This window comes from Argopecten irradians, chromosome 5 (genome assembly GCF_041381155.1).
Source record: "Argopecten irradians isolate NY chromosome 5, Ai_NY, whole genome shotgun sequence".
NCBI classification, from domain to species: Eukaryota; Metazoa; Mollusca; class Bivalvia; order Pectinida; family Pectinidae; genus Argopecten; species Argopecten irradians.
In genome coordinates this window covers 41670947-41684242 of record NC_091138.1, presented here as the reverse complement: position 1 = coordinate 41684242, position 13296 = coordinate 41670947, and the positions used below count along the sequence as shown (strand labels likewise).

Here is a 13296-nt window from a genome sequence, read left to right as displayed (position 1 = left end):
AATTGTTTTTGGTATTTTCATCTTGAAGTGAAATGAGAAGCTCAAACTTTTCAGTGGTGGTAATGGTGTAAATTAAGTAACTTTTGTAACCGAAGACAAATACTAAATCACCTGCTCCTGTATTTGATAGAGAAAATATACCGTTTGTCAGCGGTGGAGCATCTTTAAGTTGATGTTTTACGATGATATCTAGTAATATGTTTTGATATGATATAAATAGGAACAGGTTTTATATAAAAAGGAATCTCTGCTATTATATGAACAAGAATATGTTTTTATGATATTAACAGGAATGTGGGGGAACTGTGAAGCGTTTGAAAGATGCACTGATGGCTATACACAGGACCGATGCTGTCAAGCTTTTATCTCAAACAGATTTGATCATCACAGGTAGGGATGTAGACTCAGAACCTTTTCTTCTTCCTGACTAAAACTTGTTCAATAGAAGAATACAGTCTTTCAAATCATTTACAAAGAATCTCGCATCAGTGACTTTGTAATATGAAATTTTAAAAAATGAGTTCAGTTATTTGATATGTCACATTTTAAGCCTTTATTTAATGAATGAAAGAATCAATTCTGATTTTAACATCACAATAATGTTATTGATATATTTTTAAACTGTATTTTCTTATAAAAGAGCAATGACCATATGACATCACTGAATGGGCAAGTTATGTGATAAAATACTTTGATCGTTTTACAAAATTATTAATTTTGATATCTGTGATTTTTTTATCTGTTTCAGCAGACGTCCAGAAAGAGAAAACCATATCACATGAAGGCAGCCTTATAGATTCTGGTCTGGACACGTCTGTGCAGACTTCAACATAGCCAGGACTGACATTTTTTTCACCTGTCATACAATTCTGGAGATGATCCTACATGCAATTAATTTTTGTGAGCAACATTAACGTGTAAAAAAAGTGCTATGACTGCATCATTGAAGATAATCTGAGACTTTTGTTTTAACAGTGTCTTTAATTTACACTTTATAATATCATATGTAAGTATGAAATTAGTGTACTTAATTGTATATATAGCCCATTGTCTCAAATATTCAGAATACGATGAAATGTTGAAATCATGTTAAATGTGATCAATAAAGGTGTGAATGTGGTTTTCGCACTGACTGGCTGGGTTTTACCTGAGAGTGAAGTCGTCAAGTTTGGTTGCCATGGTTATGTCTTATCAGAAGACAATACCTATTGTTGTAGTTCAGATAACGAATTTCTAGTGACACCAAATCAAATTTATCTTCAGTGCTTTTTCAACAGCTGATTTGTATGAAAGAATCATTGTTACTGTGCTTCTCGCGTTGTTTTTAATACCAATACATATCTCTTCACTCGAGAGAAAATTGTTTTGCATGTCAAAGTATCAGTCCTTTATATTTTCATTAGGATTCTCATATTATTTGAACTTGTGTTTTAAAGACGATTATGTTTTGGGGACAGGCTATTTTGTATATTTCCTTGTTGAAAATAATATAAGTAATCTCTGTAAATTTATTTTATAAGAATTTCTGTGAATTTCATTTATAAGAAAATTCGCGTAAGTTGTCGTAATGTCTGGAGATTCTTTCTTTTATTGTTTGTTTTGAAAATAAATATTTTTTCCTAATAATTATGGTGATATCAAATACCCATCGAAGTGTTAAAAAGATTGTCATTTGAAATAACCTTTTTCATCAAAGAGCTGGCTGGTGTACATTCTTCGATTTTATTTAGGTTTCTAACAACTGTTATTGTCTAGTTGTCTATGGTAATGCACGGTTTTTGTCCATTAATTTTTTATTCGTTTATGTTAATACATACAGTAGTTATTTTACTGCTGGCTAATTTGACAGTAAAAAATAATAAAACAATAACAAATTAAAAAGATGCTTTAATGCATTAAATCAAAACATGAAATTTATGGCTTTGGAAAACAACAAATTCAAAATAAGATAATCAGTCCCATTTTTCAAAATGATCCAAGTTCAAAAACAGCCCCCTGCAGTATGTTTGCAGAGGGAGACGACCCTGAAAATGAAAATAGTGCAAAATTATACCATGGTTCTATGGATAGCTTAATAAACTAAGAATTTATTTCCTATGCAAAAAGCCTAGGATTTGCATAAAAGACACAAATCTTACAAGACTTCAAGTATTCATACAAAACTGTAGGTCAGAACGTTTAATTGTACGACAATGCTAAATTACAATGTACACGATTCAAACTAACATATTTGTCCCTAATCTATTGCCCAATTTTATGATGAGAAGACTTGATAATGAGTTCTTACAACTTAACATCATCGTTTTATTGAAGGCTAACGAAATATTCATTCATTAAGTCCATGTTTTATGCATATATTGATCGTATAATTGTTGTTTTTCCTAGATGTACAGATAAATTGTACTTTTATTATATACCTGTTATGAAAATATATCAATCTGTATTTTAAATACAAATATTATTGTTATGGTTTGAAAACGTTTTGTTCTTTATGGAAATACATGTGTATGCACTGTAAAGAAATAGATGTACGTTTGAACCAAATGCGACTGAATAAAAATAAAATATGACAGATATTGTTTATGATTTATGTAGACAATAAAGGATTAATTCTTCGTCTGTTAAATATCATGGTACATGTTCTAGCTGTGAAATTGTGTGACCACTGTTCATATAAAGAAAGTGAAAATATGCATACTGATTATTGCTGAAGACATATACATATCCCTACCGATCACAGGGACTTAACTTGAATTTTCAACCAACGGTTAATATATGTAGAGTGAAAACTGATCGATGGTTGAAAATTCGTCTCAAGTCCATGTGCTACCAATCCTCACAGCTTTTGGGATGCAAGCGCTGACGACAACATTTTTCTAAAATATAGTAACGGTGTCTTCGACACTGATTTTCTAACAAATTCGAATTATTCAAGCCATTTCGATCATCTATACTGATGTGAAGTTTGGTGTTTATTTGGTAAAGTTACAAAGCTTTGAGAGCAAGGACGTAAATCATTTACATATTCTTAGCGACGACGATTTTTATATGACAGACGGAGATGAATTGTAGTTTTTTTCACAAGCAGGGAACTAAATATACTTAAGATGGGGGAAAGTTCTCGTTATCTTTCCTAAAATTGCTATGCTATTTTGATAAAAATGAAACCATATTCTTCTCATGAAGCTGAGTATACACTGAAGTATAACGAAAGCATTTTGTAAATACTAAAACAATGAGAGGAGAAAAGAATATAAAATCGTGCGATACGATTTGCATTGCAGATCCATTAAAAAAACGATGGGATATAGCAATTTCGTCTTCGGTGTTTGAACACGTACATATTCCTCCGCTTTGTGGCTAATCCACACTATTCATTAGCATGTTGGAAATTCGTCCATGGTATGCTTAATAACAAATCAAAGGTAAAATCTTAAGTGTGTCGATTTGAGTTCAAAATTGTAAACTAAAAACAATGTGTAAATGACGTATCCTTAGCTCATTGAACCTGAAACATGTTTCTAACTAAATCTCTGGTAGGCACCAACACAAGATTTGGTATGAACCTTATTGGTGCATACATGTTACATGAACACGCTCAGCACAATCTTGAGAATTACGTTTGGTATTAACCCAACAACACCAGGTTCACTGTGACTAAAACATTGGCATTAATTTATAACAAACTTCCCACATCATCCGTTGAATGATTAACTGAGTAAATGACAACTGTATCTGCAAGTCTTATCTGAAGCAATCAGACACATCGAAGTAAGTTAGTGCTGTCGAGAGGATTCACTGGAATTTCTTATTGTAAAATGATTCATTTGACCGAGTTTACAATTTTACTAATGATTCCTATAAGTTAGTTTGCTTGAAATTTGTAGTGATCATACAGCAGACTTCCTATTGTGAATTCAGAATGCAGAATCGATCCAGCTTGGTATCCGCCTGCCGCACAACATAACGCTATAGGAAGAAAATGTTCGGGGGTTTTATGTGCACTGGTGAATGTCTCCTCTTCCGTATAAGCCAGGAACCTGTTTTTGCGTTCGTTAGGGCTATAACTGGGATTAGACACCAGATCGTGAAGCCAGTCTCTGAAAGGTTCAGCCCAAGGTAGTCCTGCCTCGCACATTCCTGAATGTGTAGCAAAACCACTGCCTATCACAAGAATATTCTCTTTACTCAAGTCCATCAACGCCTCGCCAATCTTCAGATGGTCACCCATGTCATAACTCTTCAAAAGTGACACTTCAACCACTAGAAAGGAAACAACGATTGTGTTACTAAATAATAGTATATTTTCCTTTTTTAATTGTTTTGATTTGATAATTAATGAGAGAAGAAACTATTCAAGAAGCGGAATGGTAGTTTTCCAAAGTAAATTTGGAAGCTGTCATCTTACATGCAGCAAATACGCAGAAACCTCTAATGAGAATTCAGCATTAAGAACGCGAAAATATATGCAATTTTTCATTTTAACTTTACACTGATAAACATAATTTGTTAGATGTGATGATTTCATTTTTACGCGAAAGGGAATATTCGCTAATTACAGCGAAAATCTCCACCGCGTAAAATTTTGTGCATATATAAAATATATCGCCAAAAGCCAAAATTTATACATAACGCAAAAATTACAAATTGCAAAAGGAGACACTCGCAAAAATTTCCACGTTTACAGTAATATAATTGTTATACCTGGAATATTGGCTTCAGGAAATACCAGTTTCAATGGGATGAACACTCCGTGATCTAGTCCCCGTTTGTTGTCCTCGTGGTATGGTATTCCTTTTACATCAAACAGTTCTTTGACTCTTTTCGCCACATCAGACGACCCAGAAACAGGCCACCGGATCTCGTACGTCTCAGCAGGCCATTGAAAGTCACCATAATTATAGTCCAAGGAATAATTTTCGGGCGATGACACCGAACAAACTTCCTCTTCCCAATGGGCACTGAAAACCACAAGAGCTTTCGGAGTGGCGATGTTATGGTCCTTCACGAAGGTTTTTAACGTGTTTGTGGCTTTGGAGTCCTTGTCTAAACCGGTAATTCTTGGTTCAATATTGGCATCCATGAAGAGCGAAGGTCCAGCTCCATGTGAAAGGAAGATGACTGGTTGACATTCGCTCACAGACATGTTTGCTCCAATGGTGGGCTGAAGAAAGAAGGAAAAGTATGAATACTCAAAGACAGCTGAGATCACAGACATGTTTGCTTAAATTTTGGGTTCAAGAAAGAAGGCAAAGTATGAATACTCGAAGACAGTTATAAGACACTTAAAAGAAAGATGTAAGAAAACGTTTAACAATATGATTGTTAAAATCGTCAATTGATGCTGTTTCGAATTAGAGATCGAAAACTTTTTAAGCTATATACAACGTTTACTTGACTTCAAGTTAAACACGTTGGAAAATATTTAAATGCAAAAGGAAAAAATCATTAACATTTAACGTTTTATTTAATACTTAATTCATAAATAAGATTTAAGAAAAATAAACCACGATGAAATTGCGTTCGCTGGAAAGGTGTCAATTTACGACATTTTCCATTATGCTTTGAAAAATTATCTTTAAAACTAATGACAGCAATCCTGATACTTTTTAAAATCTGATTGAAAAACAGGATATGGTTTCCCTCTAAATGTATGCATGTTATATGCAGAATGAACAAAGGGGAGTTTACGTTACTTGCTTGAAAATGTCTTTTACATTGTTTAATTATACAAAATTCATCACTAAGAAAATTATTTTAACGTCCTATTAACAACCATGTGGTCATGAAAGGACGTGCTAGGTTTAAGCATTGGAGGGAAGTTTGAGTACCCGGAGAAAACAAATTGCCTGCTAACGGTCATAATCTGACAAATGTTCCACATGGGATTCTATCTCACAAGCAAAAGATGGATGGCATCTTAACCACTCGGTCACACCAGCCCCAAAATAAGATAAGGAGCGTACAAAAAGTTGTTTTACATGCAACAGTAAACATCTTGACTACGATAAATAGATGGAATGGAGTGGGAATATAATAGTATATACAAATATTTAAGTTAGTGTATTGATTATGTTTACATGGAAAGCCTAAATATTTCAGGCAAGAAATATTGAAAATTATGATAAATACCCAATGTATGTACACAGCACGATTAGTTAAACAGCTTTCATATAAGCAAGCATCAGTCAGAAAAGATGTAACACTGATTAAGATACCATATTTATACCGCAATTATATCATAAATCCCTATATTGTCAAATCTTTACAAAAATCTTAATTGCATTAAATATATGATAATGAGACTTTCAAAGTTACGTCTTTCATAAGCACTCTGTTTTTTTCATCTTATTGAATGTAGTTTATTTTATTGCTGTATTATGTGACGAGGTAACTTTCTAGGTGGCCCGACAACATTAATAGATGTCTCTGTGTGTTTAATACATAAGAGGAGAGAGAGAGGAGAGAGAGGGGGGGGAGAGAGAGAGAGAAGAGAGAGAGAGAGAGAGAGAGAGAGTTAAACACCTGTAGATATTTCACTAGAACAAAAAATGAAAAATATCATTTGTAGAAAACCTCATTATCATGATAGTTATACCCTGACACCAGACTTAGACATGGCAGATAGATGCCACGACCCGAGATACTCTGGCAGACTTAAGAAACACTGGACTTATAAGAAAATTTATGACAAGTCAGTTTTTGACTTTAGTTTGTTTCGATAGATCTAAATCTAAGTGTCAGGGCCAGAGTATCTCGGGCTACATGTATTGTTGGTCCTTTGGGACTCGTCAGTCCAAAAGCGATAGAAAGACAGACCATAATACCAAAAAGGTCGCTTTTATTGAAGCTAGTATTAGCATTGTATTGCAGTAGTATAACAAATGATGCTTTTTATTTCTATTTTTGGGGGCGAACCTGGTTTGTTTGTGTATATAGCTACTACAGTCGTTTAGTCCTCAATAGACGTGCGTATTTAAAATCAGAACTGCTATGTGCCATGGCCTTGTATATGTTTATAACGATGGAACGATAAGAGATATTGACTGGTGTGTGCTAGTATGCATTGAACATTTATGGCCGTTTATGACTGTAATAAACATTTCTATAGAAGGAGAGCTAGTGTGTTATTGAACTTTCACTGACCTGATTTCTTTACAATACCTCTTTCTCTCTCTTGATAAGGACTTAACACAAACAATAACAACATACACAATGTGTAACGTAACAAAAGCCTGAAATTCAATATCGTACGTTTTTGATGTTGACATAGTCTTAAAAAATACGTTTACTATTTATAATTGAAGAATTTTGTCAGGAATTTTTTGCAACTTTATTAACGTTTCTCAGATTTATATCGTTTGTATAACACAACGTTTTGGATTTTATCGTAAAATGTCTTTTAGCATTCCAAAGCCCTTTAAGGATGTTCTGTATGTCTTTAATTGGTTATGTCTCCTTGCCTTTTGACACAACAACACTTTGTAACAGACAAGTAAATGACAGCACATCACCCAAATAGAAAACACACTACATAAGTATGCGATGCAGGTGATAATCTAAATACGAAAGGTTAAAACTGTTTTTCGTTTTAAAAAAATAACACTTAGTACTTCTTAAGAGTGTGTTCAGTGAAACCTGTCCATAAAACACCCAAAGGGCAAGGTCAATGTGGTCTCTATAGCCAAGTGGTCATTTTATGGGTCTAATTGTGTGGTAAATGGCCATTTTGGACACTGATAAAGTGGTCTTAATAAGCAGGTGGTCTTTATACAGAGGTGGTCGCTAAGACAAGTCATTCTGAACCACATCCATTGTCGTTTTTTGAACCGAAGACATTGTCATAAGTGTCATTTTACTCATAATATGATTCGGTGACGATAAGGTATGTCTAAATACAGGAACTAGTGAGGGGTATGTGTAGATATTTTAATGTGTTTGCGGTTTCGAATGTAAACCCATTAATATACTTCAATAAAACGTTCACACACCATAAACACCTAGGAGTCTGTTAGAATGTATACAAGTGTAATAAGGGTATATTTTTGGCATATTAGGTAAACAGGTTAACATATATAAATATAGATAACTTCAGATAATTAGCATGATACTCGATCATCAGTTATTACTGTAAAGTATTTATGATCAGTGTTAAATATGAAACATATACTTGTATCGTTTTTATGACACGATATGGAGTTACAGGATGCAGATATTTCTGGAGTTCCCTGGTATGTCTAAATAGGGGATCTTACGTGAGTGACTATATGATATGAAATTTATCAAACAAGTGCAATAATTTGGTATGCCACAAGCCTTTAGGCGAGTAGCATATCAGATTATTTAACGAGTTTGGTCAATTTCATATCACATAGTCACGAGTATAATATTCTATTTTTCACATAACTTTTAATAAGATAAATATAAATAAAACTTTAAATTTCGTCTTTATATAAAACAGTAGAAATCCGACTTGGATGTGACATTTCCGTCTACTGAGACAATCATGCGACGTCATATATAGATTATGACGTCAAAATTACCCGTGACGTCGCAATAGCATTATTACACATGTGTTTTATGATATTTATGACTTGGCCGTATGACATGGCTTCACGGGCTAGTTATGTGATAAATCAGTTTCTATTGAAGTCGCCTTCAACATTAGTTGCTTGAGACCTAAAACAAATTAACAGTTGTTTGGCAATTTAATCGTTAATAGATCACTTACTGTTCTGTATCTTTTGAGAAGTCTTCTGAGACAAATATATACAAATTCGTTTTACAAAACAATAAAGGGGATTGTACTGCATATCTTTTACAGAAAATACAAACATGCCCTGATTTTGTTTTTGGTAGACAAAACCCCTTTTTAACAGGAAGAAACTGTAACTGATGTACATTATAATATTAAAATATAGATTATAATTTTATGTAAATTTTGTTTATTACATCCAATTTACTGTCCATACTTTAGACATTAAATGCTACTTGAAACGCTGAAAACTAAAATTAAGAATCGAAATAGCTGTTAAAACAAAGAATGGCGAAACAGTACATTTACTACAGTATCATCACTATCAAAAGCTGTGTCCCTCTGAGATTAAACTCCCCAATGTCTAGTGTTAAATTAGGGTGACAGCTATGCCTAAATGCCAATAACTCCAAAAACTTACCATGGATTTGTCTTAATCTTGTTTTGTTTTGAAATATGATCATATCGTCAGGACTTTCTTGATCTATCTATATTCTTTAAAGGGCAAGTTAGACTCCAAGCTGTAACCACACTTCACGACATCAGGTTTGACATCAATTTTCCTACATATTGCTATAATACATTGAGTAGTCCAGTTGATTTCGTATCATAATAAACACGATGACAGTTTCAGTCATGTCACCATGTCATCAATAGGTATCTCTATATTACTTATGTAAGTAAATACTAAAGTTAGGAATTCATATTACTTAATGTCATCAATTATTGAAGATATCGTTACCTTTTCCGGAGTAATTTGTTGATCCCGTTCACTGTTAGAGTCCAAATGTTAACAGGTAGGATTAAACAACCTTCTATAAATCAGGTGTTAATTACTCCCCGACCACATCCTTCTTTCCGCTACACGTAAGTTTATATAAATATGGTTAACACGACCTCCTAATTTTGTGAAAATCGCTCAACCGTGGTGTCGTTTTAGTTGATAAGTATGTGTATCTGAGAGAAATTGCCAAGCTCCAATAAACACGTACCAAGCTGTCAAGTGGGTCCTAACAGTTCTGTCGGTCTAAGTCGTCAGTAAACTGTAGGATATAGTATGTATATATATATACCTGCGCCCGAACCCTGAGATTAGCTTTTGATATTAATGTACTGTACATATAACAGTGTCACGGGGGATGTTCTAAATACTAATATAAACACCAGGCGAAATAGGTGAAATAGGTTGTAGTTAATTTGTATGTTAAAGGGACTATTCGGTAAACCAATATTTTTATTGTATTTTGCATATTATTGCATATATATATTTTAAACTAATGACTTCATGAACAGGGATTTTTGTTATTTTATTTTTATTTTAACGGGGTTTGTTTTAACAGTCAGGGTCATATAAGGACGCGCCAGGTTTGTTTGTGGTGATAAGCCGGAGTTCCCGTAGAAGAAATATCAGACCTACATATATGTCTCTCAAAACAGAATGACCGCAGGCATTATTGGTGAATTTGATTAACGTCCTATTAACAGCCACGGTCATATATGGATAAGCAGGAGAAGAAAGTACCACTTTCATAGACATTGATGTGTCCTTGCCGGGGGACAGAACCCAGAGCCTTCCTCACATGGGCGAACGCTCAACTCAAGGCCAAACGTAAGGCGGTGTCAGGGAGGAGAGAGTTAGTTAAGGTGATGAAAAAATATAAGATCCTAAAAAATTGGTCGCCTATTACTGTCATTCAGATTCAGATTCTTTTATTTCCTTGTTTTTTTACAACATCGGAGAGTTGACATAAACATATACAATATAACAATGCAGACTGTGCTGGACAAACATATAACTACATTTTTCATAGCAATACATTGTATGATTAATTATGTATATATACCATTTCATAAAACATAAGATCAATGATTTATAATGCACATTTCAAAACCTTGGAATATTAATTAACTTAAATTAGAAATTAAATTATCTCGTAGCTTTAAAGCCAAATCTATATATTTTCCTAACCTGTTTAATTTCCCTATATTCTGGGTTGATAATAAAAGTACCAACTTAAACACACTAGGACGTCTATAATAATATGATTTAATATATTTTTTTCTTAATTCAGAGTAACAATTACATACAAGTATAAAGTGAAATTCATCTTCAATGTCATTAGCATTACCTACCTCACACCAATCATGCAATTCGGACAGCAGGTACAATTACTACGCCTTACCTGTATGGCTAAAGTGTTTATAAGTGTCGCTTTGTTGGTAAGCACGACATGTTTATCATCATCATAATTTGCTGACTGTGAAATTGTGACTACCAATCGTGACACCTAGACACCACGCCTTAACCCTTCCGTTGTACAACAAGAAGATTTATATAAAAAATACTCTCAAAACCAAGGAAACATTTAGCAGCATCCTGTAATATTATTTAGGTTATAAGGAAGTAAGGTATTTGTTGTTGTTTGCGGGGGCGGTTGTTATTGAATACCGTATGAAACGAACACACCAGGATGTAGTTATCTCTAGTTCAACCATATACGACGTTATTTTCCAGTTCAGTTAAAATCAATTATACTCTTTCAATGTTGAAAAATTAAATGCACATGTAAGCCTAGAAAACATGTTAAGTAAAGATTACCTTTTTTTGCAAACTAAATTGCATGAAAATTGGTCATTAATTCGCAAACATGTAAAATGAAGAATCTTAATTTCGATTTCTTATAAAGTACACGACAAGAAAATAAATTATTTATCAATTTATATTTATTTATTTTCTGTAAAATATCAACTAAAATGAATGGATATAATTGAGCCAAAATTTATTAAAATCCATCTATTTGTCTTCCGTCTGAAATTCGGCCTCGTAGGTGATAGTGAAACATACATGAAAACAGCAAAAACTACCAAACAAATTCACATTGTACTAGTAGTACAAGCTCTTCATGTTGTATAACGTCTAACCTTGGACCTATGTATGCCGAATGACGTCACTGAAATAGCGAACGCTTACACTTCGGTATAACCTGGTTCTATTGTCAAGAGTCTGATATTGCTCAATCAAATTAAGGTTTGCATTAAAGCTTTGTCATTATGACGATAATATTTGAGTTTTTTTTTTTTCTTTTTCAAAATATCCTAGACCTCGTTCAAGTTTAAATAAACTATAAAATGATGTGTAGTCATATATGACGTATGTTTACTCTTTTCCAACCAATACTTTTCTTTAAGTCAACTTTTATTTCCGTTTTTATTCTCAAAATGAAATAGATACTTAATAGTATAATATACATAGTGCAGTTAAATTCTTCTCTTGTTATTGACGATGACTCGCGTATAACATACAGTTATTGTACCAATTTGATGTTTAAAATTGAATATCACCTGCAATTTAAAGTAACAGTTCAATCAAATTCATCACATAACACATATCTACATATAATGTAAGTGTTACAAATTGTGAACTCGGATTGACGTCATATATTTTTCTATTCTGTTTTCATAACCTATATCTATGAAATCACTGTCGCACCTTTCAAAGCAATATATACACCTCTTTACATTTCTGATATACTATACAGAATCTTACGTTCAGTCTTTTTAAGCTTTTAGCATAGTGAATAGTTTTCATCCACTGTTGGAATTACAAATTATAAAACCCTCGGCAAGCCTCTGATTTTTCTACATTTTGATACCATCGGGTAATATAGTATGTCCCTATTCTCCGTATCAAACATATGAAAGAGTCGTATAGTATAGCATTCCGCAAATTCATAAATAACTTACTAAAGTTTGCAAATACACTTCACTTTGCTTCGCGAGATAATCTTTCAAGACATACGGAATACATTATGCAGACTATTGACGATGTCAGGGTTTTTAAATTTATGTAGAAATAAAAGTAAGGGGTTAGAAACAAATAACTTGCAACTAGTTCAATAGCTTGTTTTTATCCATTCTTTGTGATATTCTTAATTGAATCAAGCTTATGAAAATATATATATTTGTTTGCAGTTGGGTACTGATTGACCATAATAGCAATCTCACAAAGACAAATATTATTCTAATTCCAAAATATATCTTTTTACAATGTGCATCCATTGAATACATTTCATTGTATTTTATCTTTGTTTACTTTTTGATTTGGAGTTTAAATGACCAGCCTGGATATTTTAATCAACATTTATAGGTTTGTATTCTGAAAGCTGCAACGGTGTTAGTGCTAAGAAAACACGGCTAGCAATGGCGTTTTTAAATGCAATAATACTTATTTCTGCCAAATATGTCAGATTAATTTTACTTAGTCTGTTTTTTTTTAATTCCATTTCTACATCTGAAGGTTTTACTGACCATGTGGAATAATGACAAAACTGTTGTTGTAGAAGATCAGACAATAACACAAAACGACTCAAAGATAACAAAAACGTATGGAAATCAGTAAACGGCTCAAAATAGTTATATATGTAGTTATCATTCATCATCAAACAACGGAGAGCAATTTTGAAACTCAACAGGAAATTCAATCAAATCTAAACCTTCGGGTCAACAACACATAGTGTATATGATATACAGTGTGCTTAAAT

At 33.0% G+C, this 13296-nt stretch overlaps 2 protein-coding genes across 5 annotated transcripts in view; one reads left to right on the top strand and one right to left on the bottom strand.

Annotated features, from left to right (window-relative positions):
* Positions 1-2570, top strand: part of LOC138323890 (nuclear factor NF-kappa-B p105 subunit-like) — a 19130-nt gene extending 16560 nt beyond the window's left edge. Inside the window, exons 20-21 of one of the 2 annotated variants that reach the window (XM_069268804.1) lie at positions 291-390; positions 752-2570. In XM_069268804.1, the coding sequence (XP_069124905.1) occupies positions 291-390; positions 752-834 (183 nt within the window). In that variant the 3' untranslated portion in view covers positions 835-2570. Of the gene's footprint in view, positions 1-290; positions 391-748 lie in introns of both variants that reach the window. The other variant, XM_069268803.1, reaches the window with a different exon arrangement.
* On the bottom strand, positions 1870-13296 carry LOC138323893 (uncharacterized). Of its 3 annotated transcripts, none has more exons than XM_069268816.1 (3): positions 10889-13296; positions 4705-5164; positions 1870-4263 (listed from the first exon to the last, which is right to left on the bottom strand). In XM_069268816.1, the coding sequence occupies exons 2-3, from the start codon at positions 5144-5146 to the stop codon at positions 3866-3868; spliced, it is 840 nt and encodes a 279-aa protein (XP_069124917.1). In that variant the 5' UTR covers positions 5147-5164; positions 10889-13296; the 3' UTR covers positions 1870-3865. The 3 variants fall into 3 exon arrangements, with proteins under 3 accessions (XP_069124917.1, XP_069124918.1, XP_069124916.1); XM_069268817.1 differs by having other exon boundaries at positions 10939-13296; XM_069268815.1 differs by lacking the exon at positions 10889-13296 and adding an exon at positions 9498-9791.

Bases quoted from the DNA above. Each gene is read 5' to 3' on its own strand.
- LOC138323893 (XM_069268816.1), bottom strand. From the start codon at position 5,146: ATGTCTGTGAGCGAATGTCAACCAGTCATCTTCCTTTCACATGGAGCT. The intron at 4,264-4,704 runs GTATAACAATTA...TTTCCTTTCTAG, and splicing joins TCCTGAAGCCAATATTCCAG to TGGTTGAAGTGTCACTTTTG.